At 38.3% G+C, this 27,882-nt stretch overlaps 2 protein-coding genes across 4 annotated transcripts in view; one reads left to right on the top strand and one right to left on the bottom strand.

Moving 5' to 3' along the window:
- KIF18A (kinesin family member 18A) overlaps nucleotides 1-16,899 on the bottom strand; it is a 36,087-nt gene extending 19,188 nt beyond the window's left edge. Inside the window, exons 1-12 of the mRNA XM_051622080.1 lie at nucleotides 16,883-16,899; nucleotides 15,754-16,154; nucleotides 14,921-15,078; nucleotides 14,060-14,164; nucleotides 12,898-13,008; nucleotides 8,497-8,694; nucleotides 7,079-7,255; nucleotides 6,103-6,177; nucleotides 5,742-5,851; nucleotides 3,848-4,010; nucleotides 1,269-1,433; nucleotides 81-202 (exon numbers count right to left, since the gene is read on the bottom strand). Of these exons, the coding sequence (XP_051478040.1) occupies nucleotides 81-202; nucleotides 1,269-1,433; nucleotides 3,848-4,010; nucleotides 5,742-5,851; nucleotides 6,103-6,177; nucleotides 7,079-7,255; nucleotides 8,497-8,694; nucleotides 12,898-13,008; nucleotides 14,060-14,164; nucleotides 14,921-15,078; nucleotides 15,754-16,081 (1,712 nt within the window). The 5' untranslated portion in view covers nucleotides 16,082-16,154; nucleotides 16,883-16,899. The remainder of the gene's footprint in view (nucleotides 1-80; nucleotides 203-1,268; nucleotides 1,434-3,847; nucleotides 4,011-5,741; nucleotides 5,852-6,102; nucleotides 6,178-7,078; nucleotides 7,256-8,496; nucleotides 8,695-12,897; nucleotides 13,009-14,059; nucleotides 14,165-14,920; nucleotides 15,079-15,753; nucleotides 16,155-16,882) is intronic.
- A 552-nt stretch (nucleotides 16,900-17,451) lies between these two features.
- Nucleotides 17,452-27,882, top strand: part of METTL15 (methyltransferase like 15) — an 80,584-nt gene continuing 70,153 nt past the window's right edge. For 2 of the 3 annotated variants that reach the window (XM_051621269.1, XM_051621272.1), the window contains exons 1-2: nucleotides 17,452-17,765; nucleotides 19,014-19,293. In XM_051621269.1, coding sequence (XP_051477229.1) covers nucleotides 17,749-17,765; nucleotides 19,014-19,293 — 297 coding nt within the window. In that variant the 5' untranslated portion in view covers nucleotides 17,452-17,748. The remainder of the gene's footprint in view (nucleotides 17,766-19,013; nucleotides 19,294-27,882) is intronic. The other variant, XM_051621271.1, reaches the window with a different exon arrangement.

A 27,882-nucleotide genomic window follows, 5' to 3' on the forward strand; every position in this document is an offset into this window, starting at 1 on the left:
AACTAAATTCTATGGATATGTCTTCCAAAGTTACAAATGTCAGAATAGTCTCATCAAGTTTGCTATAAAGCCATACTTACTTTTCTGTCTGTTTATAATGCTGATCTTGAAGGGACACCAGAAATATCATGTGCTCAATCTGAGCTTTCAGGTCCTTAACTTCTAGGTTTAAATGGCAACACTGCAGATCTTTACTGAGTTCCTTGGGAAATTAGCAAGAAAAAACCAAACAGCTGTACACCAAACTGCTAGTGAGAAAATAAAATATACACTAAAAATAATATTTCTACATCCTATATTGAAAAGATGGAGGGAATTTCTATTATGGTAATAAAATTTTATGATAGAGAAGTATGATTAGTTGAATTTGTATTCACATGCATAAATATTGCTTTATAGATTCTTTTGACCAATAGTGAATGTGCTGCAATTAGCATTAAGAATCCAACAGGCACACACGTATACTTACCTATGAATACCCAAAAACATATTTGCTTTTTTCCTGTGTACTTGTCCCATATCTGAATTTCAGTGACAGTCTGGGACAAGTCCTCACTGTATTCAGTTATTTTTCTGAGATGTCAGTATGTTGTTTAAAAATCTTAGTTAATTTAAGGTATGAACACATTTTAGTAATCCAAATAAAAACAAAGGTATTGAAACATATTCCATTTCATATCACATAAGTGTGCATTACACTACCATTTAAGCCACTCCACCTTTCTTTTTCTCTTCTCTTTGCTTCTGCACAGACCTTTATCCCTTCCCTTCTCTCAGCTCTGGTGCTCACCTGAGGCTGCCTCTACTTGCTAAAACTTGGTTGAGAAATTAATACAACTTCCCACTTCTTATCCCCTTTCCACTCCTCCCTTAGCGATCTCCAATAAAAGAAAGGTTTTTTTGACTAGGCTAAGAATTAAGTTGTCACCTGGTTAGGTGAGCATCAGGAGGCAAGACTAGAAGCATACGACCAGGAGCAGGATCAACACTCCGGCAGCCATCTGAACTGCTCTGCCATAGCATACTTACTCTCCTTTAGCAACCATTTCTGTATGTAATTGTATACTTTCATGAGCAAGGAATACTTGCACAAACAGTGAAGTACTTTCAGGGCAGAAGAACAGAAACAGCTAACATTAGAATTTGAAAGCACCCTGAAAGAATGGCAGAATCCATGAACAGAAGCAAGACAAAATAAAATGCTATAAGTATAACCAGATGTTGCCTAGAAAGCACAAAATCTGCTCTTGGAGCAGAAGGCATTTTACCTTTGGAATACACCCATCGTGACTCAGGAGACGCATTTCATTTTCAACACGATGCAGCCAATTGGTATTTTCCTCAAAATGTTCAATCTCCTCTTCTTTCTTCTTCTGTGTGTGTTCGTGGCAGGTTCGAAGCCTTGCAAGCTTCTGATCCCGCTTGCAAGTGGCCTAAAAAAATATCAGCATTTAAGAAGAAAACTTTCAAATGATGTTCACAAATATCTCCATATAAAAAATAAATAAATCCATAGTTTTATACTCAACTGGGCATAACAAATATGTGGCACTTTTGACCAGTTTAATAGAAGTGAAGTAGCACTTTCTCCTATGAGCATTACTGAATTATATTTAAACATTTTCAATTTTTTTTTTCCTACAAGCCCTTATAACAGAGACTAGAGTGATTCTATTATGCCTTAGAAGAAAAATACATTTGGTTTGATAAATTTCTGTTCTAGGCCATAATTATCTCAAGCTGGAAAGACTGGAAAAACTACATGTGCACATGCAAACACACTTCTAGATAAAACAAACTCAAGCATGAATAGTAAGAAGGAATTTTATTTGCTTTGTTTTCCTAATGCAATGTGCCCTAGAAAAAGTCCACAAAAGGATAAACTATTTGCCAAAAGAAGAACCCTCCATCCTCAAGTATCAAGTTTCTTCCAATGTTTCTCTGAAATCTGATAACAAAATGGCACAAAACCAGCAACAGCAAGTTGGATATTAATGAGGTGGTTTCCTAACAAGACAAAGGAGACTCACTATTCAGAGGACAACTACAGTTTGCACTACACTTAAAAATTAGGTCACTAACACAACTAGTCAGAGAATGTTAACCTTAGAATTCTGAGTTCAGCTTTGCTGGAAACAGGGGCAGTTGTGTGGAAAATGGAAATGATTTATTAGTGGTTCAGGATGGATTGAATTTCACAAAATTAACTATGACAAAACTTTTGCAACAAGAAAGCTTTTGTAAGAACAGACATCCAGGTAACCTAAAAGCATGTTTTTTCCTCCCTCCCAAATTATTGTTAAGTTTTCAAATTGGGGATATTCAAGTACAGTTAAGATATAATTTGTTTCATGTTAACTTACCTAAAATCATTATTATATCTAGTTACTGAGCATGGACAATTAAGAGTAAAATGAGAAAATACTTCATAAATAAACTTTTCCCTTAAAAATTAGTGTTTCAGAAATATCCCTGTGATCTAACCACGTCTTTTACAAAGAGAAAACCCAGAGGCATTTAGGGAAATAGCAAATGTGTAAAAATACAAGAACAGAAGCATTCTTAGTGCACAAGAGAAACGTGCACAGTTACTTTGGTAATCAAACTACTCCAAATTAAAATCCAATTCATTCCAAGGTAGTCATAAAAGGACATTTAATTTTACCATTACAATGACTTACTCTTGTTAATAAATAAGGCACTGTACTTATAAGACAGTGACTTTTCACCCTTAGTAAATCACATCTATTAATTAACTAATGGCAAAACCACCATTTGAGTGCAGCACTGCTAACATGCAAACTAAAAATTAAATTAGCTCATAAGCACTGGTAGCAAATATAGTGTATGAAGTTACACCTCCTCCTTATGAAGAGAGAGACAGTTATACTCCATTGTAAGTAGCATATAAAACTATAGCACAAAGAAAATATTACTTTGGAGTTTCTGTGGTGTAACAGAGAATTCTAGAACACATTAGTCACTTGAAATATCTTCATTAGTGACAAGCAAACACGTGTGATATATTTTGACTTTGACATTTATTTAAGGACCAAGTTTTATGTGAATCACCGGGGAAAAAATAGTCATATGGTAAACTACAGTTTTTGGCCAAATACAGAGTGTTACTGTGACTAAGTGAAAAGAGCCCCATCCTCAACTTTGTATCTACATAAACCATATATTCCTTTAAGCTGACTTTTATGAGACAAATTAAGATACTATCTATTCACTTATTTGTAATTTGATTCTTCCAGAAAGACACAAGCATTTAATGCTGCACAACAGCAATGGTTCCTACTAAGCTCCCAAAATCTTTTCATAAAATCCAATAACTATTTCAGTCCACATAACTGTCCTTGAGGAGCTATCCAGATATTTTCCTGGTGACAACTGAAAACACCAATGATAAGAAACTGTCTTGTTTAGCAAGGTCCATGCTTTTCCTTATGAAACACAAATGAATCACTCAGCTTGATAACAGCTTCAAAGGCTAATTCAAACATACATTTACATGCATTAGTTTTGGACAAGAGCACCATGAGTCTAAGTCTAGTCAAGTCATAAGTAACTGACAAGCTGAAAAGGACAAGTTGAAAAGTTTCCGCAATTAGCAGTAATAAGCACATCAACAGTTTTTTGTGCAGTGTGGAAGAAATAGCACACCTGGCATTACTGCTACATTCTCTATATTAATGTCTAAAAATGCTACTTCAATGATAACCAGTGTGTCCCATTTTAATTACATATTTAAGCATTTAACTAATTATATAATCACTTGGGAAAACTCATACATTAGTAGAGCAAAATGAAGACGATATTTTATACCAGATTATAGAAAACTCACCTTTTCTACTCTTTCTTCAGAGCACACCAGTTGAATTTGTTCATGACATTGTTTCTGGTAGTATGTCTTCAGTGCATTTTCTTTCAGCTGCAGTTCCAACTTGAGGTATTCTTTTCTGATTTCCTCACGGTTTGCAAATACACTTTTAAGGGTTTCTTTGTATCTATTAGAACCAAAGGATAAGAATAAATAATGGATTACCTACTGAAGACTTTTTAATGACCACCTACTTTATAAGGGGAACTTTCAATTCCAAGTTAAACAAAACAAAAAAAGAGGAATAAACTAAAGCTTTTCATAGATAAGCATTAAATAAAGTCTCAGTACATCAGTAAAGATTTTACTTACTTGAACTGGAATGGGATGTGAAATTTAAGAGGTTGCTAAAAATAAACTTTATTGTATTTATGACTATGACACTAGGATTCAAAAGAAAGATACCTAGAACCTATTTTAAAAAGTCTTACCTCTACCTCCAAAAGACACTAGAAACCTATGTCCTCTACTATTTAGACCCATCTATTAAAGAAATCAGACTTCTGTTGCCATGGACTCAAAGTCTCCTTCAAAAAGCCTGATAACTATCTCTCAAATAAAGAATAACCACAAGAGCCTTCAGTTGCTCATTTTCTCTAAAGTTCTGTTCTACAATTTTAATCACTAACGGACGACAAAATTCAGAATGTGCATCACGTTTTAACACATACTGGGCTAACGGGGAAAAAAAAACAAACTAGTGATAGAAGGTTCTTGAGTTATTCCAAGGAGACCTAAGAGTCATTCCAACAAGACCATTGTTCAAGTGGCCTCAAAGTTTATCCCTGGTCTTCAACACAAATCAGAATAACAAGGATAAGGAGGAAGACTGGAAGCGTTACCATGTTGCAATATAAGTTGCAGTGGTGATACTTTTTCAGGTCACTCCTGACTACTGAAAATGCAGTACAGAACAGCCCAAAAGATACTGTGTATCTCAATAATGACCAAACTTGTGCACAAGCCATTTCAAAACATCCCATAGACTTGTTAGAACTTGACATAAGAATAATGATACAGTTTAACACACAAATGTCCTAAAGACATGTAACATTTGAAGCCATTACACAAACACCAGAAGGTGGATAAGGCTCTCTACACTGTTGCTAACAGAAGGGAAAAGGTGGCAGGTAACTTCCAAACCTATAAAGGAATAGGGTGCAAATAAACTCATCACTCAGATCATCAGTAGGATGAACCTGACAGGATCCTCATGAGGAACAAGAGAATGAAACATCCACTTTACTGATGATATCTTAAAGTGATGGGATATGCTTACATCTGTCTCTGTGGTTATTCTAGAATTTTAAAACCCAAGCATTCTCTGACTAACAAATACATCCAGCATTTTAAAAAAGACATTTTAGGGACCTTGGCATTGACTGATTCTTCCCACATATACAGAATGAAATAACTTTTAGTAAGATTCAATTCCTTATCATAAATACTGTTGATAACAGCAGTTCTAATGAAAATTTGATAGGAATAATTCACAGAATACTGTCAATTTAGTACATATTTACAGGAAAGTAACTATAGTTTCAATTAATCTAAATTGTGATGCCAGAGTGAGTTACATTAACTTTGAGGATCAGAGTACATGTATCTTAGTGTTTTACTGAATAATTTGCCTAGAAGGTTAATACCAGGATACTTATTCAAGTACACGATATTTGCTTTGTTTCAAATCCACCACCAAGTTGTTCTGGAAAGAAGTGATAAGCTACCCACACCTAATCTAAGTAAAGCAACATTAAGAATGAGGAAACCAATACTGAAAAGAGGTTTGTTCTCCAAATGCTTTTACAAGTTATGCAAAATCCAGTTTTGAAGCAAGATTTGTATGTGAATAACTTACCTTTGTATTTCCGCTTGCTGATTCTTTGAAAGTACTTCACCATCATGGTTTTCAGGAATGCCAGCTTGCTTTTCTTCATATTGTCTCAGTTTCTCTTTCAGCTTTAGGATCTAAACAAGAAAAAGTACCTTCTAGTTGGAATATAGTTGTTTTTTAAACCCACCATTCTGTCCTTATGTCTTGAAAAGCTTTACAATTGGCAGTAGGTAACATTCTTCTTAGAAGACAAAACATCTTACTTCAAAAGACCATATGGGAAAATTAGCACAGTACTGCCTTTTAGGCTCTATCCCATAAACTGTTTTCTGTATTCAAAGTTACAACAATCTTTCAAACTTGCTACAACAGATTTTTTACTTACCTCTTTCTTTTGTTCATTGCAAATTTTAACATACTGGCTTATGTGACTGTCCACACTTACAACATTGCTCTTCAACTGTTAAAGAAGAGAAACAAGTTAGAATTTAGAAAGCTCCTTCATGTTTTCCTGCATAATGAACACAGTGTAGAAGTACTACATAATTCCATTTGCACTGTATTATGAGGAAAGGGATTGATAAAATTCTGACTTGCACAACAGAAATGTGACTCTGAGCTTTTGCAGTCATCTGTTGCATACGTATGACCACGTCATTTCCCTCAACAGAACAATAAAAATAATTACATTTACATGTGCAAGCATATTTTGCATTTATATTCAGTCTAGCTTTATAATTTGATGTGTATCTTTCAAATTTTATTATAAAAATTATCATTAAGTATGTAACAAATGGAAACTACAGTCAACCCCATATTCCATAGAAGAAATCAGGAGCTGCAATACAACTGATTATGAAAAAAAATAAAATCAGAGTAGCAGAGAACAAAATACAGGACACCTCAGTAATTTGTAATTCATCACTGTAACCTCATTGTGTTTTTTGTCTCCAGCTGAATTCTACATGTAACAAACCCAGAATAGCTCCTGTACAGCTGCTCAGACATTTCTTTGATATACTTTATAGTTCACTGAGAAATTATTAGTAAGATACTCAAACTAGCTATGAATTCTACCAGCTGAGGATTATTCCCAAATTTAATGTTCACAAAACAAACTCTTTCAAACTGGCAGCATAACCCATTAATGGAGCTATGTTGCTTTTAGTCCAAAATTAGTATCTATGCTGTACCTACTCCACCTTCAGTCAGGAAGGAGCTGACTGTAAGTAAGAAGAGGTAACTGAACAAAATTTTGGGACAAAAGTGAAGGAAATTAAATCTTCTAAAAGAAATAACTCTCCTTGTAACCCTACACTATTATACTTTGACAAAAGATCAATAAAGACCAAGATACTCACAGAAGACTTGATATCCTTGGCTCGGTTTGCATACTTAAGAGTGTTGTATGTATCATCATAGAACATAGAAGACGGACTAACAGCCGCTATCATTACTGTGCGGCAGTTTCCTCCAAGAGAATCTTTCAGCAAGCGGGTAAGCTTGCTGTTCCTATAAGGAATGTGCTGTTTCTTGCTCTGGAAAGAGAGTTATAGGCATTTTAATGGATTAGTCAACTGTACTTCAAATATTCACCCCTCTGAAATCTGCTTTGAATTTCAACAATGCCACAAAACACGACAAACAGCCTTGGAACTTTCCCTTAAGTAATTTTTCTCAAAATGACATGTACTTCTCAAATGGTTTTAAATCTCTTGGAACTGTTTAAGACTCTTATAACACACTTATTAGCCAGGCTATTTTCTAATGTCCATATTTGTAACTATTTTTGTGATGTGGGCAACTAACGGTCTACTAACAGGCACATTGCATTAAAATACTTTCAGGTTGGAAAGGACCTCTCAAGATCCACCTAGTCCAATCCCTCTCCTCAAAGCAGGTGATACTCCTCTCTCAGAGTGAGGACTATGCCCAGCTGGGTTTTGAGTATCTCCAAGGATGGAGATTCTATAACCTCTCCAGGCAACAAAGTCTGCTCTGTGAAGCCTTATTTCAACTACACCTACAGAGTCTTAATTTCACAGTACCAATCTCACACTAAATTAGTGAACATGAAGAATCTTATATATATGTCTGCCTTCCATTCCAACCAGATGGTGATGAGAACATGCAGCAACAGGAACAGTAACAAAAGCTCTGACCATTTTGCATTGGGAAATGGGGGGGAACTGCTAGGTGACCAGAAGGACAAAAAGGATGCAGCTGTAGGCAATGGGCTTAACTGTGGCAAAAGTTTAGCAGGTTTTGTCATTCTCTCACACAGTTATTTCTACTCCTTCCCTCTAGCTCATGTGCCACATAAGGAGACTGACTTCCGTGAGCTGAGTGTGTGTGTGTGGACGTAAAAGCACAGAACAACTTCGGATAGATGTTGTTTTCTCCTATAAAAGCCTCCTCCCCTAAGATTAAATGGCACAAACCTCCGGAAAAACTCTTGTCCTTTTATTTATTTATTTATTCATGCCAGCTTCTCTGCATATGCTTGATTCTGATAAAGGTGGGTAAGAAAACCAGGTACATTCATCTTTGACATTATCCTTAAGTAGCTGGACATTATTTTTGAGAACTCTTTCCCATTGGGCCTGTCTTTCAGCTATCGCAGAGATAATGTCTGAAACCCGTAAGAACACCCACAAGGAAAATGATCATGTAAGAAGCATCAAAAAGGTAATCCCTACTACCCAATAAGAACTTACCATCTTTAAAAGTGTTTTCCGAATACTAGGAGGTAAAGACTGAATGGGAAAGCAGCACATACCTTTGGGTCTGCCAAGGCATTAATGACATTTCCAAGAGCTAGCAGGGAGCGGTTAATATTTGTTCCTTCTCTGAAACGAGCCCCCTTGGCATTTGTCACACTGGCACGTTCAGATCCTGCCAGGTCAATCAGAGACATTTTGGCAATGCGAACATTTTGATTTATACTGGCTGTTTTTTCTTGCTGCCTCAGATAAATCTATAACAAAATAAAATAATAATTAAAAAAATAATTAAAAGTAACCACTTAGCAGTCTGTTGTTACTCTAAGCAGTAAGTTAATGTTACAATGTAACAACTGTTTTTCAGAAATTCTTATTGGCCCTTCTTAACCAAGTTAAACCTTTCAGTAGGTATATAACACTAGCAAGCAGTTTGGTCTAATGGAAAGGTCTAAGGTCTTCACTTTGTAACAGAAAAAAAAAATGACAAATAGTGGGAGTGAATAATATTCTTATGACTTGCCATGAAACCAGACAGACACGTTTCTATATCAAACAATACAAGTTTTGTTGTACCATTTCTATTACAATATAAAAAAGGAAAAAAGAAAAAAAAAAGCCAGTTTCCTGTATGTAACTATCTCAGGCTGGTAGCACTCTACCAGAAGCCAGTAACTAGCACTAGCGAAGCAGGGAAAGGTGGAATGACAGCCAAACTATGTTGTATGACTCAAGCTTTCATAAAAATTCAGAAGATACAGGAAATGCCCCAAAGCAGAATCTTTTCTATTTCTTTGTCTGTCAGCAGAACACTTTCAATAGAACAGTGGTGCAACTGGGATTTTACTTTCAGATGCAGTAATTGCCTGACCTAGATAGAAATTTCAAACTTAAGACTGATGGTACAGTAAGGCAAAACTTGCATCTCTAAAATAATCTCAGAATGTCCTGGCCCAAGACTTTTACTACTTTTTAAGTCAGTCTCAGAAAATATCCTGCTCCAATAAAGTTAACAACAAAAACCAAAGCCAGCATAAAGGATAACTAATCTCTACAAACAACAGCAACACTTTAAATAACACAGGATTTAAAAATTAGGAGAAATCAAGACAGCAATAAGGATTTCTCATTTCTATCTGTGGAGCAAAAGAGGCAATAAAGGATAAGCAAGTAAGACATTTTGCAGAAGGTCACAGGTTTCTGGAAACAGATGAGAAACTGACTTAAGTGATTACTTGTAGTAGTAACTGACTAGATTGTAATTATTTCTTACAGGTGCCAACACTGCTATTAAGTGTGTCAAGTAGATAGGGTACCTAAGAATCCACTTAAAAAAAGTGTATAGTTGTGAGTTTGCTCAGCTTAAACCAGTACAATAACTAAAACCTGTTAAAGTTCCAGTTGCATTCATTAGACATATCTAGTTAGCAACAATAATATTTCTTTAAAGTGCTACATGCAGATGCAGCATTTAATTACACTTTTATTTACACACACATTTTTCTAAATGAATGACCTAATCCTCCACTCCTCTCAAGCATAAAGTCACTTCTGTGAAAAAGGCCTAAAACCCATTCACTCTTAAATGCTCTGTTATTCAAAGGTGGCACTAGTCTATCTTTGAGAACATATAATATTAGCAGGCAATTACATAAATCACACATTTGAGATAATTTCCTAACAAAACAAATCATTATTTTCACCAATAATTTGTGCACTTAATGGAAAATAACACCTAAGAGAAAGCAATTAAATATCCTGATTGACAGCTAAACCATCTCAAAAGACAAAGGCTTATCACATTACAAAAGTTAACTGGATTAGGAATCTTGCAAAGAACTCCAGAGAAAGCTTTTGCTAACTATACTATCCTTAAACAGAATCAGCCTGACAGTTCTTGTGAAGGAACTGTGCACTAGGACTGAATGCAGAGCATGCTTTGAGCCATGGCATGGAAATGCCTAATCTTTTCATTGAAGGTCTTTTCCTTCATGAAAGCTCTAACACTCAGATGTTTGTCCATGAATATCAAGCTCAGTCAAGCATGGCATTTAACTGACTGCAGCTGCACATAGAGACTGGCTGAGACAGCCAGTGCATTTTACACAACCTAGGCTACTTTGCTGGTCACTGCTGCTACAGGGACACAGACAAACAGAAAGACGACAGAGATTAGTCAGTTAACTCAACTCAAAGACAAAACTCTTCACCCTACTTTGAGAAATCTTAGGAATGCTATGATCAACAATGATGGTCTCAGAGAAAAGTTGTTCAGGGCTTAACATACATGAGCTGCAATAGTATACACCTCTTGCTTGTTAAAAGTCAGATGCTCACTGTAACAGTATTTGGTACACATTCACAGGATTGTTATTTGTACTTTCTCAGGCATCACACCAGTTTACAGTGTGTACATAATATGCACACACAAAAAAAAATCAAAGCTTGTTCATCTTATAATACAAAAAGGTTTTACAAAACCACTGAGCATGACATTCTCATTCAGTGCATGGCAAAAAAGCTGCATCCTAAATATATGTTTTTCTACATATACACACAGATAAATTATACATTTGCCGTTAGTACAATATTTAAATATAAGAGGGCTTGGGTTTTCATTATATTTTCACTTATAATGAAAAGAGTAAACAATCCTGTCACCTGCAAGCATTCATATTTGGTTCACTTTTGCTGTTTATAAGCTGGAAATAATTTAAAATTATGATTATTTCTTTTTTTAGAGTGTGAATCCAATTGGGGATACCAATCCATGTTTTGGTCATACATTTCAAGAAAACTGTGGCAAGCTATAGGAATTCTGATTTTGTCAGTATAGTTTCTTTGGTGACTATGCAACTTCAGCTAGCAAGTAGATCTATCTACAGCAAGACCAATTTGCCAGAATAAATATAAGGTTGGCTAGAGAAGACAAACTCTCCAACATCCCTATTCACCGAATTGTTTGTTGTCATCTTAAAGATACTATGAGTTTGCAATAGCTACCTAATTTATTTGCTTGCCACTATAGAAATTAACTTAGAGGAATGTAAAGCCTGACAGATAAGACAATCCAGAGCTTTTTCCTAAGTAAAGGTGAGGGAGGTAAGGCACTCTAGCCCAGCTAGGAAAGAAACAGAAATCAGCAGTTTGCTCTCTGATCTCAGTCTGTGGCTCTGTAGTTTGTGCCTCATTAAAGGCAGCACACTTATACAACAGCGCAGCTCTCAAACCAAACACCTTTGCAAGAAGTCTTTGCCTTAAATGCACAACCACGGGCAAGACTCAGCAGAAATTAAAACCTGGATGGGCAATGTCACAGAGAAGTCTCAGGTATGAAATAAAACATGGAAATGACTTTTGCTCCATTATATAACTTCAAAGTATTTAACACATTTATTGCCAATTAGCCACCTCTTTTCTCATTAGTAGTGACAGCAGAGCTCTGGAGTGCAGCCAGTTGCATTGCCATCATCTATGCCAAAATACAAACTTTTGGCTATAGTTATTAAGCATTGCCTAAGTCTGCAGATACAGTTAAGAACTGCCTAACAGTTAAATAGGTTAACTGCAATGAAAGGACCAGAATTCAAATTTATTTTAACATTTTGCAACCCAGAAGGGCAGCATATAAATAATTCAATATAATGTTCTTTGCAGTATGTACCAGCAAAAGAAAAAAAAAAGTTTTAGCTAACCAGGCAAATTATTAAGTATTTTTTTTAAAAAATCACAGGTTGTATTTAAGAGAAGTCGGAAGGATAAGGTAGGTGGGGGTTAGCAAATGGCAGTAATATTTGGAGAAGTCCTAAAGTTCTAACAGTTTGTGCAAAATGTGCAAAACTCTCATCTATGGATCAGTATTTCATCTTGGTGATGCAAGTATATATCTGGAGATACCTTCAGAGCATATACACTGCTTTAGTTGTTCTAAAACTTGCTCCATACCAGAATACTAAGAAATTACTTTAGTGTAAATATCAACATTAAGCAAAATGAGCAGTGTGAAAAAGTACCACTTGAGTATCTCAGTTTCTAGCCAGATGTGTAACTGCATTCTGTAAAATATTTTTCCCAGAAAAACACTGATCAACATAAAATCAGAGAGCATTTAAAGAAAACCAAACAAAACCCCAACAATTTTCAGTCTATGAAATTACAATATGGAAGTATCTTCGTATGTCAAAATTAGTTTTACAGAAAAGGTATTTCTTCTAAGCAGTGTTAGTTCAAACTACTGGAACTAGAGAGATCTTAATTGAATTTGTTTTTTTCCAAATAGAATCACTATGAATCTTTGCACGCTAACAAGGAATGAGAAGTCAACAAGAACAGTAAACTGGTCAACTTGATTCTCCTCACACAGTTTAAAACAGTTTTAAAAAACCTGCTTCCACTTAATTGAAACTGAAACACCTACACCTCACTGCAATGACCACAGTAGAGCTGCTATATCACTTTACCTGAAAGACAGCATGGGAGCGGGATGAGGAGGCATTTACATCTGTGGGATGCTGCGTTCTGTTTTTATTTCCATAATCCAACATCTGAAGGATTTCCTCTGCTGATTTAGGCTTTAAGGGTAGAGCACAAGATAAATGCATGTTGGTTTCTTATAGTTTTCATCAACTACAGGAGGTTCTACACTGATTTTAAGTTACATTAACATTCACTTTTGAAAAAAACAACCAAGGAAATTCAAATTTTAATTACATCAAAGTAAGAGAATTTTCCTGTTTTGGAGATGAAGCACTTCAAACAAACACTTTCAGTTACAAAGCAGTAAAGCAAACAAAGCAAGCACTTAAGTGCAGAAATTTAACCCAGATAAATTTTCTTTAGTAAAGAGTTTAAACAAATCTCCAAAGCTTCTTCATAGTTAGAAAATTTAAGTATTACTGCCTTTTTCTTGTAATAGTGCATTAAACAGTGATATATTAGTTTCTTTTCCCCCAGAACCTGAGCTTTGGGAAGTACAATGTTCATAGTGTGAATCAAAGTAACGACACTGTTACCTGTTGAATAATTATCTCATGTACACAAAAGCTGGAAGCTACATAGCATGTAATGTACACTAAAAGGCTGCAAGAGATTAGGTCCTTGAGAGTTGATTTTAATAATGGAAAATTAAGTTCTATCACTCACTTTACCCAAGAATTGTTATGCTGGCCTAGAAAAGTAATTTGAAGTGTAACTTTTCAAATGTGGTTATTTAAAAAGAAAAACAACCCTGACATATAGACACTAGACTTGCAAAAGTGTAGAACACTCCAAGGTGGCACAGCAGGCAGTGAATTTCTTTAAGAAAGGCCAAGATGTATTACTCAAAAAACAAATCTTCCACAACCAAGAGATGAGCAGCAAACCAATGGTACCCGTTCTACAATAAGGACTGGACTTTAATCCATTTCTTTTAAAAAACAAGTAGCAGATTTTTTGACAAGATGCCTTTCAATAATTAATTAATTAGGTTTGCAGGGCAATCAGGTACTGATGATCATTGCCAGAAAAAAAAAAGCTCACTAGGAAATGAGCAAGCTTCATACAACTTTAGCAAACCAATGGGAAACTTCATCATTTTCTCAAACACATTGTGAGACTTCCTGAATGTATCTATTTACACACCTGATGTAAAGTTAGCCCTTGAACTACCACCCCTTTCTCAGCATCTTCACGAACAGCAAGAGGTCCCGAGCTGACGAGCAGGTCACGGATCTGTTCATTGTAGACCTTTGAAAAGGAATTTAAAGTCTTTTAAGAAAACTCTCCCACCATAACTGACAGGCTTAAAATTAACTAACCAGAAACCACCATGGGCTTTTAAAATCTTTATTTAAGATAAAGTGACAAATTTGTTCTGTAGCATTTTTGCCAAACAGCTTTCCTACTGAGCTTGAAATACTCAGTTATTCAATTTGTGTGAACCTTTTTTTTTTTTGAGGTGAGAGTCACCCTTTCCTAGAAAATAACCTCTACTCTTTATAAAAAAAAAATAGTTTACTGTTTTTACAAAAAAAAGAAGTTTTGCAGCAAGCATGAATCCCAAGCATTTATTGTCCTCTATATATGTCCTTCATAGTCCATATATATGTAGCACAGGGCAAAGCAAAGTGTCCCCCATAGTTGTGTGGTTTCACAGTGCTCACAGGATTTTATGGTAACGTTCTGAAATATGACCCAGAAATAAATTTTCTTATACATATCAACAGATGTTAAGAGGGAAGCAACTGATCAGCAAGACAGCTATCATTAGAATGCTTCATGAACATACTAGATGAGACTGTCCTTTTTGGGCAGCCTTCTGTAAGACAGTAACAGGTGCCTATGGATAACATGAAATTAGTGGAGAACAGTCAGGTTCCATTCCTATCAGGGACTCACTTTTTATAGTCCCAGAACAGGTGGGGGAAGGCAAAAACCAGCTTGTTCTTATTTATTAAAATGTGCCTCATTAAAGCAACATACCAAATGAAGAAACTGTCTTACCTCTAAATAAGAGACAGCAACATTACATGTTTTCTCCTCTTTCATTTGCTCCATGCAGTTATAAAGTGTCATCATGGTTAAATACATCACTCCAGGATCTTCAGGGGAACCTAACATTGTATGAGTCTTTCCAGCTCCCGTTGCACCATAAGCAAGCACTGAATTTTCACAAAAAAAGCAAGCAAAAAGATGTACTTCATACCATTAAACTAATCAGGAATGCAAAATTCAAGTGGACATTCACACATCTCTGCCATTCTGCACAGCTGTTTTCATAAATTAATCAAATTTCTTACTTAGGCTTTACCTTTCACAGCTACAATCAGAAAGCTATTTCAAAAATCACATTTCTTTTTGAATTTTCAGTTCAAAATTCACCCACTGGCAATTCACATGAAAATATTTGCTTACTGCCATAATCCCAAGCCACCAACTTACTGTAGGCAAGTATTTAATTTCCTCACAATGTCTCACTTGCCAATTAAAAAAGCAAGTTATTAAAGAGAGTTCATAAAACAGGTTACCACACAGCCAGCGACACAACTGCTTCTGGTTGAACGTTTCCCAGAGGACTCTCCTCATAAGCATGCATATTTCAAATGAAGTTCTTAAGTCTATTATAACCCTAATATGAAGTAATTTTCAAAATAGAGTAGAGCTACTGTAACTTGTGTGGGCTAAGAAGTCAGTCCTTCATACTTATAAGTTAAAACAAAATGCATCATATAAATCTTAGCCTTTTTTAAGGCATCTGCAGAAGTTGGATACAACAATAGAAACTTTGAGAAATTTAGAGAGGTTTTTGAATTGAAGAAGATAAAGAGCAACACTACCTGTGCAGTTATATCCATTTAAGAAACCATCAATTAAGCTTTTGGTAGTATGCTCAAAAACTTCCAGCTGGGATGAACTTTCATCAAATACGGCATCAAACACAAACTTAAGATCTTTCTGTTTTCTTTTAGTAATGTCCCTATTGTTCAGTCTCTTCCCATGAAAGAAGCTAACTTCTTCCTCTTTTGGATCGAAGACCACTATGTGCTGGTCAACAACATGAACAACTCTGCTGAAGTTGCCATCTTTTTCCTTTTTGGACTCTGGACGGACACGGACCACCACTTTCACATGGTTACAGACGTCTTCTTCCTTATCAGCAGACATAACCACAGCCCTCTTGTGTCCCCTCTTTGCTTCCAAGACTCCTTCAGATCAAACATACAACCCTTTCCTGCAACTGGGGAAAAAAAGAAAAAAAAAAAAGTGTTATATTTCAAATATAACTGTTAAAATAGTTCACAACTTTAATCAGGACTAGTTTTTTGCACCTGTGCTGGATCTGCCCTTTGATTGTCAGCACGACAGACTGTTACAGTGACCACAAAGCTTCAGAAAGGGTGAAGAGCCTGAAGAGCTCACCCAATACAGCTCAGCTTTAACAAAATTGAAAAGCATTACCTAGAAAGCTGGCAAGCTTATTCAATATTTTAAACTACTCTTTCATCCATAGGCTTTCCTTTATTTCAGAGCGAGCCAGCAAGCAGGGTTCCCACAGACCAGAGCGGGTGGCTTTCTTGTCCTTCAGCAAAACAAAGGAGCAGCCCGCTTCCTCTGGGTTATTGGCTTGGTCACATTGCACAGAGACTTCCAGAGATATTAGAGGGGGGCTCACGTTAACGCAATCGACGTGGGACACAGAAACGCGTTCCACAGATGTCAAAACAGGTTTTCCCTTCACCGCCGCTGCTGCGAACTGCGGGGTGTTCCCGCAGCGGACCTTCGGGGGAAGAGTCCCGGTGACACCTTCTCAGCACCATAGCAAACTTGTCCTCCTTCAGCTGAGCCGCCCCAGGCGTGACCGGGACGCGGCCACGGCGAGAGGCCGGAGCGCGGCGGGAACAGGCCGGCGAGCGGCCCGCGGGAGGAGGAGCGGCGGCCCAGCCCCCCCAGGCCCTCTCGACTCACCCCGCCGCAGGCAGCACTTCCCCCGGGGGTCCGCTGCCAGCCTGACCCAGCGACACGAACCGAGGACGCAGCGGCAGAGCCGGCCCGGGCCGCCCCTCGCTCCCAACTCACCCGCCCCGCCAGGGCCGCGCCAACCGCCGCTCCCACCGGCCGCGCGATTCAAACACAAGCGGCCCGCCCCCCCCGCCTCCCTATTGGCCGCCGCCCTCGTGACGCCGCCCGAGCGACGGCGGTAAGCGCGTGCGGCCGCGCGGCTCCGCCCGCGGCGCGGCCTGGTCCCGGGCCGCTCCGCTCCGGTGCGCGGGGCCCGGCCCGGCGGGCGGGGAGGGGGGGGTGTCCGGGCTCCAGCCTCACCCCGTGTCGTGGCGGCCGCAGGCACCTGCTGCTGGGGGGGGGCTGGGGAGACGGGGTGAAGCTGGGGTGGAGGCTCGTGGGGGTGGATGCGGCGCTTCCCGCCTTTCTGAGCCCCTCCGGGGGAGAGCGGGAGGCCTGGGTGGAGGGGGGTGCGGTGAGGAGAGGGGTGTGTGTGTGTGTGGGGGCTGAGGGGCAGGGGCAGAGCCTGTCGCGAAGGGGGCTCCCCCTGGGGCCAGCGGGGCCGCTCCTGTCCTGCCGGCCTGCTCCGGGGGGAGCCAGGAACAGCCCTGCGGCCTGGCTTGGGCTGGGCTGCGGGCGGCTTCTCCGGTCTCCTTCGGGAAAAAAGCTTTATAATCCCTGGCTGCCTTTACCATCCGCTTGGCTGCAAGTCCCGCTCTGCAAGCGGCTCTCTCAGACTCTGCCCAGATGCTGCTTAAGACGCGTGCTGCAGGAAACTAGGTTTTCTGCTCACTTCTAAGAAAAAAAACAACAACAACTGTGAATTATGTAGGATGAGGATGGTTGTAAGGTAGCTGTTCTGTGCCCCTGGTATTGACAATACCTCCTGGGCTTGTACCAACCCAGGGCAGTGTGCTGCATGATGATTGTTGGTCTTCACTGTGCTCGTGCAATGATTGCTGTTGTGATTCGTAGCAAAACCTCAGGGCTGTGGTGTGTCTGTGCAAGGTTGTAGAACGATACATGCTTCCCAGGGGAAGTGCTGCCCAGCTGAAACTTAAATTATCAGAAGAATAACTTTCTGGAGGTGGAGACTCAACGTGTTCTTATCTATGCAGACAGAATTTGTGATGCTTCTAGCTAGATAAATCCAAGCAAAGCATGTACTAAAATTGTGGTACTTAAGGTGGCTTTTCTGTTAATGGTGTGAATGTAGAACAGCACTCTTGGAAGTTTTTATAGCAGAGCTTGCAACTTGCCTGCCTAACAGGAGAATATGCAGTACAGTATTACAGGAAGTCTCAGCTCCATAAAGGAATGCAGATACCTTGTAAAGAAAGCCTTATCGCTTATGTTAAACTTTAAGTTTATTTTTTTTAATGGAAGGTAGAAATGTGTTTAAGTTATACAGCCTTCTACTAGTAGGTTACTGATTTGGTTTTGGAATGTTTTCGACAGAGGAGTAAACCCATCAGTTCTCTGTGTAATTAGAAGACAAACCCTCTTTCCAGGGTTTAGAGTATTACTTCAGCTAGCTATAGTCTAGAGAACTCTTGCCTGTGGCTGTGCTCAAAATATTTGTTATTACAAGCTGTAAAGCATGATGAAAACCATACATTTGCTATGTGTATAACACTTAACTTGTAGCACCATTTTAAATAAGGGTGCAGGATTTGATTTGTCCTTTTCCATTATAACTAGAAATACACAAAACTTGGCAATCAGGGTGCTACTGTTCAGAGCAGTTGTCTCGTGTTTTGCGAAGCAGGGGGGAACAACTTGAAAGTAAAGTCACTTCTGGTTGTGCTGAGATTTGTTTAGTCATGTTAGTATCTCTGGGAGATTGTAACACTCTTAGAGTCCTGGCAGTGAAAAGGAAAAGAGTTGTTCCTTACAAAAAGAAAACCATCGCTGCTTAAATATGATTTATTGGTAGATAACACTGAAAATTCTAAAAAAAGTCAAAGTGAGAGGTTCTCACTTTTTGCTGACATGTCTAGAAGACCACCCATCTTGGACTGTGTAGTGCTTTGTTTTTTAAACAAACATATTTAAGTATTTGTTTCAAGTTAATTCCTGACATCTACTGTTTTTTTAGGTTGGTCACCTCCAAAATGTTGTCTCAGTGTCTGTGCCAACTTTACAAGTGTCTGTTTCTGCACAACTTAAAACTGAACTCAGTAACCGCGGCCACTTTGGCCAGATGGATCCATTCTTCAGAAAAAAAGCTTTCTGACTGTGAATTAAATAAACAAACCATCCAGCAACGTGAAAAAGAAGAGTTACCTGAAAGTACAGAAAACAATAATTCTGGAAGATTGCACATACCAGTGATGCTGGAGGAGGTTGTTAATTGTTTATCTCCTCAGCCAGGCCAGGTGAGTGAAATGATTAACATTTGTGATTCTGTAGCAGTCCAGCGGAAAAAAATTGTGCAGTGCAAGAGTATGTTTTGTTTAGAGGAGTAAAGGGATGCTCTTTAAGAATCAGTTGCACCTTTTAAAGGTTTTAAATTGTTTTGCAATTCAAGTTAAGGCTCTGTATTCAAAATAGTAATCTAGTATCTGTGTGCCTGAATCCCCAAATAAGCAGTATTAAAACTGTAGTAAGTATTTGAATTATCTCTTGCTTTTGTGCTTGTCTTTCTGGATTGTTCTTGTCTATTTCTAGGTTTGTGTTAATTACTGATAGTAGCAGGGAGTTCTTATACATAGTTATGCCATCAATTTGCTAAGAGCTGTCTTCCTTTTGCATAGGAGGTACTAAGTAAGTTTTAAAATCATCGTTATTCCACCTTGTTCTGAGATACTTATTTCCGTGGTTTCGTGTGGTTTGAGACACTATTTCCTTTGAATGTGCTTAGACTGCGTTATGTGTTTTGCTTAAAGGTATTGTAGTTATAAAATGGAAGTGTGTGGTACCAGAAATAGTTTAGCTTCGATATTGTGGAAGCATTACAAGTCATCTTACTTGGCTGTGGTTCTGTGAGTGGATTCCTTTTGTTATCTGGGTGAGCTCAGGTGTCTTTACACTGCAGTGCTGTTGTCTTCTCTGGAATGTGCTACATCCTCATTGCAAAGGCCACAGCAGGTGAAAGCAGGGACTGGGAGAACAAAGTACCCCCCACTGAAGGAGAACAACAGGTTCTTGACCATCTAAAGAACCTGCAGGTGCACAAGTGTGTGGTACCTGTTGAGGTCCATCCACGGGTCCTGAGGGAGTTGACAGATGCAGTTGCTAAGCCTCTGCCCTTGATATTTTAGAGGTCATGGTGATCTGGTGAGGTTTCCACTGATTGGAAGAAAGATAACATAGCCCCTATTTTTAAAAAGGAAGATCCAGGTTCAGGTTAGTCAGTCTTACCTCTGTGCCCGGCAGGACCATGGAGCAGATCCTCCTGGAAAATCTCCTAACGTACATGGAAAATAAGGTAGTGATAGATGACAGCTAGCTTGGCTTCACTAAGGGCAAATGATGCCTGACCAATTTAATGGCCTTCTATGACAAAGCTACGGAGATGACGGATAGTGGCAGAGCAGCTGATGTCATCTACCTGGGTTTGTGCAAGGTGTTTGACACTGTCCCATATGACATCCTGATCTCCAAACTGACAAGACATGGATTTGACAGATGGACCACTTGGTGGGTAAGTAATTGGCTGGGTGGCCACACCCAGAGAGTTGTGGTCAATGGCTCAGTGTCCATGTGGAGACAAGTGACAATTAGTGTTCCTCAGGGGTCAGCACTGGAACAAGTACTGTTTAACAACTTTGTTGGAGACATGGACTGTGGGATTGAGTGTAGTCCTCAGCAAGTTTGCTGACAATGCCTATCTGTGTGGAGTAGTTGACACCTTAGAGGAAAGGGAGGTCATCCAGAGGGACCTTGACAGGCTGGAGAGGTGGGCCAATGCCAGCCTCATGAAGCTCGGCAAGGCCAAGTGCAAGGTCCTGCATCTGGATTGGCACAACCCCAGGCACAGGCTGGGAGGATAATGTCTGGAGAGCAGTCCTGAGGAGAAGGACTTGGGGGTGGGTGTAGATGAGAAGCTCAACATGAGCCTCCAGTGTGAGCTGGAGCCCAGAGGGCCAACCATATCCTGGGCTGCATCAAAAGAAGTGTGGCTAGCAGGGCCACGGAGGGGATTCTGCCCCTCTACTCTGCTCTGGTGAAACTGCACCTGGAGTGCTGTGTACAGCTCTGGTGCTGTCAGTACAGAAAATACATGGAGCTGTTGGAGACGGTTTAGAGAAGGGCCATGAAGGTGATCAAGGGGCTGGAGCACCTCTGCTATGAAGACAGGCTGAGAGAGTTGGGGCTGTTCAGCCTGGAGAAGAGAAGGCTCCTGGGAGACCTTATAGCGCTTTCCAGTACCTGGAAGGGCCTGCAGGAAAGTTGGGGAGGGGCTTTTCACCAAGGAGGGTACTGGTAGGACAAGGGGTAACAGTTTTAAACTGGAAGAGGGGAGATTTAGGTTAGACACCAGGAAGAAATTCTTTAGTGTGAGGGTTGTGAGGCACTGGAACAGGTTGCCTAGGGAGGTTGGGGATGCCCCCTCCCTGGAGGTTTTCAAGGCCAGGTTGGATGAGGCTTTGTGAAACTTGGTCTAGTGGGAGGTGTCCCTGCTCATAACAGGGAGGCTGGAATACGATAATCTTTAAGGTCCCTTCCAACCTTAATAATTCTGTGATTCTATGTATCTGCATGGTACTGATGTAGGCGTGAATGTATAACCATTACACATTCTCTTAACAAAGAAGGTACACAGTGAAATAGTTTTCAGCTGAGGGTTGTTCAACACAATATTAAGCTGAAAGGTTTTCTTATGCAACTTAAATGCTTACATTATTTTCACATTCCACATGCTTCTGTCTGTAAAGTTAGTGCTTTTTATATTTGCTTCATAGAATCTTTTTAATTTAGGCTTATCAGTGTGCAGTTTTACTGCAAAGAATGAAATTATACATAAAGAAGTATAAAGTTCAAAGTATGTGTATGTTTGTTTATTTGTGTTGCCTTGAAACCAACACTGTCCAACAGCAGCAAAGGGATATGGATTCAGGGTTCAAAAATATGTGATCAAGTCTTGAGTCATTGCTTTGTGACAAGTTTAGTTTGGAGCACAGTGTGTTGTTATAAGTGTTTTGGAACCCAGAGAGAATCCAAATAGCATGATGATTGTAACCTGTGCATTGCTCCTGCATGTGTTGTACTGTTAAAGATCCCTAAGCTAGTGAAATACATCAGGAACTTAGAGTTCAGTTTTTGTTCATGTGTCAGAATTATGACAATTTTTTCATGCATTAAATGAACATATAAATTGTGACACTGTATGTGAAGTATTTTTCCGGTTGTGTAAATTTCTACTTAAGAATGAAGAAGAGGCTCATGCGGGGGACTGTTAATTTAACTGTGTTTATTGATGTTAGAAAAACTTACTTGGTGACAGAACTTGCAAAAAACCCTCTAGTTATAGTTTAAACCATGGAGAGTAACTATTGTTGTCCCTGAAGGCTTTTTGATTATTTGAATATTTGTGAATGTAAAATAGCTTATTACTGGAGTGGGATTTTTTTCAGGTCTTGTATACATGGTTTTGCAGATTCCCAAGCTGGTGGTGAACCACTAATGAGAGATAAGAGAGCACATGTGTGTTCTCTTGAGCAGAAGCATTTATAATATGGCTAACCTGTTTAGCATAACTAAAAATGAAAACAACAGTTGTTTGGTTTTGTTTTTGTGTTGTTTTTTTTTTAAAGGGAGATTAAATCTTATATTCCTAAAGCCTCAAGTTTTGAAAATAATGTGCAAAAGGCTACAATGTGTCAACTGAGTTCTGCTGGAGTAAGCAGCAGTGAAACTTTGAACAAAGATTGAGACTCTTTCTCACTGACATGAGTGGTGGTACAGTTTCTGTTAACATAGATGTAGAACTAGGACTGTTGCATCAATTTACAGATTTAAGGTTATAGTCATGACAAGGATGTCCCTGAACCCTTTATTTTGTGAGAAGGGAAGGTAATGTTCCGATCTTTGATTTTGTTTTTCTGCTGTTTAATCTCCTATGCACATGAAGATTTCCTTTACTTGATTTTAACACAGTTGTATTATTCTCTTTTATAAAAAAGCTGGTTTGGGCCTCTACTTCTTGTGTCTTAAGACAAGGAGTTGCCAATATAAAGAAAATCCAGTTAGAGAGACAGCATTCTCCCTATGGTTTTAGTCAGTGAAAGGGATTTCATTTTACTTATAGGGGTTCCTAAGAAAATAGATGTTCTTTAAGAGTGAGTCACAGTCGAGATAAATATGTTAGTATCCTCCTACTGAATATTATTTTCACTGTGTCCTTTGTGGAATCTGTTTGTCGGAGGTTTAAGCAACAGTATTTCCACTTATCTTTGAATCTTCTTTTATTGCCTTAGAGCTTGTTTCTACAAAGTCCCTGTAGTAGTCCTGTCTTTGAAGCACATTGTACAAATTAGTTTTTACTGACCTACCTCACTTCTCCTCAATGAAAAGTCTGTTGCAGTAAATCCACACAAGTAATTTCCTCTTTAAGTTTATTGTATTGACTGAACTATATTTTAGTCTTCTCAGCCCACTAGTGTTCTTTCCATGTGCTTGACCAGTGTTTTTGCAGTTGTCTGAGTAGCTTCAGTTTTCTCTGTTTTCTTAAACTTTAAAGGTAGCAAAGAACCAAGCATATGTTCAGAATGAATGTCTTTGGACATCCAGAAGCACATTTTCCCAGTTTTCACCCTACTTTTTCCTATTTTATTCCTTTGTAGTAGTCACTTGTCTTTTAACTAGAGATGTGGATCTCTTCCGCATAATATGGCTACAGTGATAGGAGAGCGAATTTCCTTAGCATTGAGTTCTATTATGAGTGCCAGAGGATGAAACATGGAAATGTTAATTATTCTTATGGTGATCTGATAACAAAGCTTCTTACAGGTTGCAAAGCTCTAGGTAACTCTTTTGACAGTGCTCCAGCATAAACAGCACACTTCTGTGTATAGTATTTAAACCCCCACTAGAAGAAAAAAAAAAGTATTATACCCTACTCATATTTTATGGGCAAGCCTGTAATCTGATGACATCTATGGTTTTGTCTTAAGTGTGATCTAGAATAGACTTAAGACATACGGTAAGTTCTGGGAGTATTGTTTTATGATACTTCTGTAAGCTTGTTTTTTAAATATCTGTCAATTAGATGGTAGGTGAAACTTGAGAGAGGATGAATGAGACCATTCCCTTTTCTCCAGTGTGTAAGTGATTTATTAGAAACAGTAAACTTCAGATGATCTTTTTACGTCATGTTAATTTGTGTCTGAAAAATAAAGCACTTAGTTTTCCCCAAGCAGGCCTTGTCTGACATCATCCTGAATTAGCTGGGACTTCATGTGGAGGTATCGTCTTCGATTCTTCATAAAATTACTCAGATTATTTTTACTATCCAGCTTTTATTGAAGGAGGTATCCTCTTTGTCTTAGAAATAATGGTGATACTTAGCTTCTAGAAAGAGACAGATATTTCTTTAAATCGTCCAGCTTTATCCTGAGTTCTCCTTTCAATATTGTTTTGTACTCAGGATAGCTACTGTTTTCATGCATCCAAATGTTAGATGAGTCTTTTTTAGCTGAGAGTTCATGAGCATGGCCTTCCAAAATAACAAGAGGGAGCGTTAGATGTTGCTGAGAGTCAGACATTGGTCTTTTGGTACTTGAATGCTGTTTGAACTCTGCAGTTAGTTTGAAGAGAGCAGTCTTTCACCTCCTGAAATTGTGACCACTGTTGGATGTTGTTGATGTGGAGCATAGTTGTTTCCTTCCTGTTCCACAGAGCTAGTTAGTCAAGTAATAGATGATGCTTGAAGGAAGCTGAGGTAGACTGTGGGTGTGCAAAACCAGAGTCTGTTCTGAAATTGTTGTCTTGTTTTCTTTATATCCTTGTCCATATGTCAGTATTGCTTTTCTTTTTCTCTCTTACGCTGGGTGTAAACTCTCAAGGACAAAAGTAACCTTTCTCTGTACAGCACCCTGCAGAGCAGACTTCTGTTTTGTGAGAAGGCCTTCCAAGTATCATGGTATATAAATAGTTCTGTGGCTGTGCTGGTGACCAGTGTACTTATCGTAGTACTTCCAAAGCCATCTGCAAGTAATTTGTAACTGGAACAACCCATTTACACTAAAGGCTTTAAAAACTGAAGTTTTCTACAGGGTGTCCAAGACAAACAGGAATTGAAAAGGATCCTGGAAAAAATATTTTTGAGTTCTCAAGCTGTATGATGTATTTTGTAGGATGCAGTCAAAATACCAAGTTTGGCATGTAATAATAATTACATCATGAGAGAAATGCTGAAATACTTGTTTTGGAAAAGCACAGCACTCCATGGACATAGTAGCTGTTTTTATAATTTTAACCTGTACCTGTAACCTATAAATTTTAACCTGGACTTGTAAAAAGGTGACATAAAACAAGTGTTTTATATAATGTTCTTTATTGTAGAAACAACTATATGTTTGTTGTTTGGTTTTTTTTGTGGGAAGTATGCTGAAAGTAGTTTAAAAATTATGACCAGTAAAAATTTTTGACAGGTTATTTCCTGTTCTGCTATTTTAAAAGTTTTGTCCACATTCTTGTGATACTAAGGAAAAGCATCAACTCTAACTGGATCCTGGTCCCTGAGGTTTGTTTTTTTTTTCCTGAGATTATATTGTCTGTAGCTCTGCCATTGACTCCAGTGGGCCCAGGATGTTACAGAACACACAGTCTAAGTGCAGCCATGCAGAATCTCTCTCTTGTTTCTTTAAGTGGAAAAAACATCACCAATAGATAGATAAACAAAAGCTGTTGTCAAACAGGAAGAAAAATCCTGGAGCTTGTAAGAAGCAATAAATTTAATATAGAGAAATTCTGAAAATATTCTGAGAATTGCAGAACATACTTTCTTCCCCATGATACCTCAGTGTTACTAGGGGGTGTTGAGAGTTGTTTCAGCTGATCATGTGGATATCCAGGTTTCAGATCACAGCTGTGTAGGGGGATGTGTAATAAATAAACGTGTGGAATAAAATTTGTGTAGAGTGTATTGATTTTCTGCAGTGTGTGACAGGAAATTTGTGAAATGGAATCTCATCAGATAGCACTGTTTAAGATGTTTTGCTAAAATACTTTAAAAGGGATTTTTTTGCTCATTTTGATATGCACAAGGTAATTCCTCAAATATATATTATTATTTAAAGGAATAATATTATATGTGTTTTATGATGGTAGTATCTACATGAGCATTTCTTAACTTATAAGTGATTGCTCTCTGCTGTAGCAAGCAATCTAAATAAAAAAGTAACAAGGTAGAAGGAGGATTATTTATTTAACAAATGTCATGCAAGTTCTACAGTATCTTCATCTGGATGAGGTCCATCATGAGTGAGGAAAGAAAAGGACAGGGGAAAAAAGCAAGACAGGAAATGGTGTTCATGAACAGACTGTCATTTGAGGGGGAGGAGAAAGTCCAGTCACACTGTTTAATTATTTTAAGTTTCTTGTTTTGCTGTCTTCTGTAGTGGGTTCCAAAAAAATACAGGGATCATAAATTCCCTAATGACAGACGAATTGAAACACATTATTTATTTGAGAGCACTGGACATCTGTTCTCTGTTTTGAAGCTGGTACTGCTGTGTGATCAGACTGGTAGCAGGAAATGAGAAATATTCGTGTATTGGATCTGCATGATGGCAAGACACAAAAGAGGCATGGTGAAAAACTCCCTTCAGATTTTACTTTTTTTTATACTTAAAGATTTTGCTCTTTAGAGAGAAAGCAGCTAAAAAACTTGTGCAAGGGGATATAGACTGAGTTGATGGTTACAGCTGCACAGGGAAAAATCTTTTGGTTGTAATTCTTGGACACCTGCCTGACCACCTCTTCTTCCCACCTGCAACATGGCTCTCAGCAGGCATATCTAAATGTTACCATCAGCAATAAGAAGCTAGCTCTCACCAACTTTATTCTGTATATTTCTCTATTGCAGTAGAGGAAGGGAAGCCTGCAGCTGCTATCTCCAAAGAGACCAGCAAGGGAACTTGGTCTGCCTACTGAGAACAACTCTGCAGATGCACCAAATTTTATTTTATTGTAATACTGGGTTAGCTTGCTGTTATCACTCTATCGCATAACAAATGATAGTGCTTCAGGAGACTATTTAAGATGCTGTGTTATAATAAAGCAAGATTCAGTGCTTTTGGGTGACTCAGCTTGTAATGACGCTGTATATGCTCTCCTTTTCTGTTGTGACAGCATTAGTCTTTGCACCTCTTGGGGAAAACTAATAAAATTCACCAGAAAGTAATCTAAGCCCTTTAAATTTTAACTTGAGTGAGCCTATGATCCCAGAAAGGGTGATAATTAATATATGTAGCTACTCATTTCCTCCCCATCTAGTACTGTGCGTCTTATTTAGTCAGCCTTTTGGCTAAGCTTCCTTATTAAATATTTGAGTTTGCAAACAGGAATACAGACTTTTTCTACCACAGAAAATATTACTAGGAGTTTAAGATCACAAATGGAGTATGGGAGATATCTGCAGGTTTGGTTTTTTTTCTTACTTTCTTGCAAGTTAATCCTCTTGTTTAAAATCTAATGTTTAAAATTAATGGGTATCTACAGTCATGCAAATGTATAGTCTGTTTTTTTTTTAATTACTTTTTTTCTTATTCCCAGAGTTTCTGAGCACATTATCTTCATTCCAGCGGTGTTTGTTGTTGCTCAGCAGCTTGAGAAAATGGTTTTCCCATTTAAAACAAAATTGTGTTTTAAACACTGAAATCAAGTGATACTGTTTCAGGTTCCCTCTTTATAAAAAGTTGTATTATCTATATGTCAAGTTGCTGTAGGCACCTGGCAGCCAAATCTTATAAAAAACGTGTACGTTGCTTTTTTGGGGTTAGCTAGCCATAAATATTAAA

The sequence above is a fragment of the Apus apus genome, chromosome 5, assembly GCF_020740795.1.
Source record: "Apus apus isolate bApuApu2 chromosome 5, bApuApu2.pri.cur, whole genome shotgun sequence".
NCBI lineage: Eukaryota > Metazoa > Chordata > Aves > Apodiformes > Apodidae > Apus > Apus apus.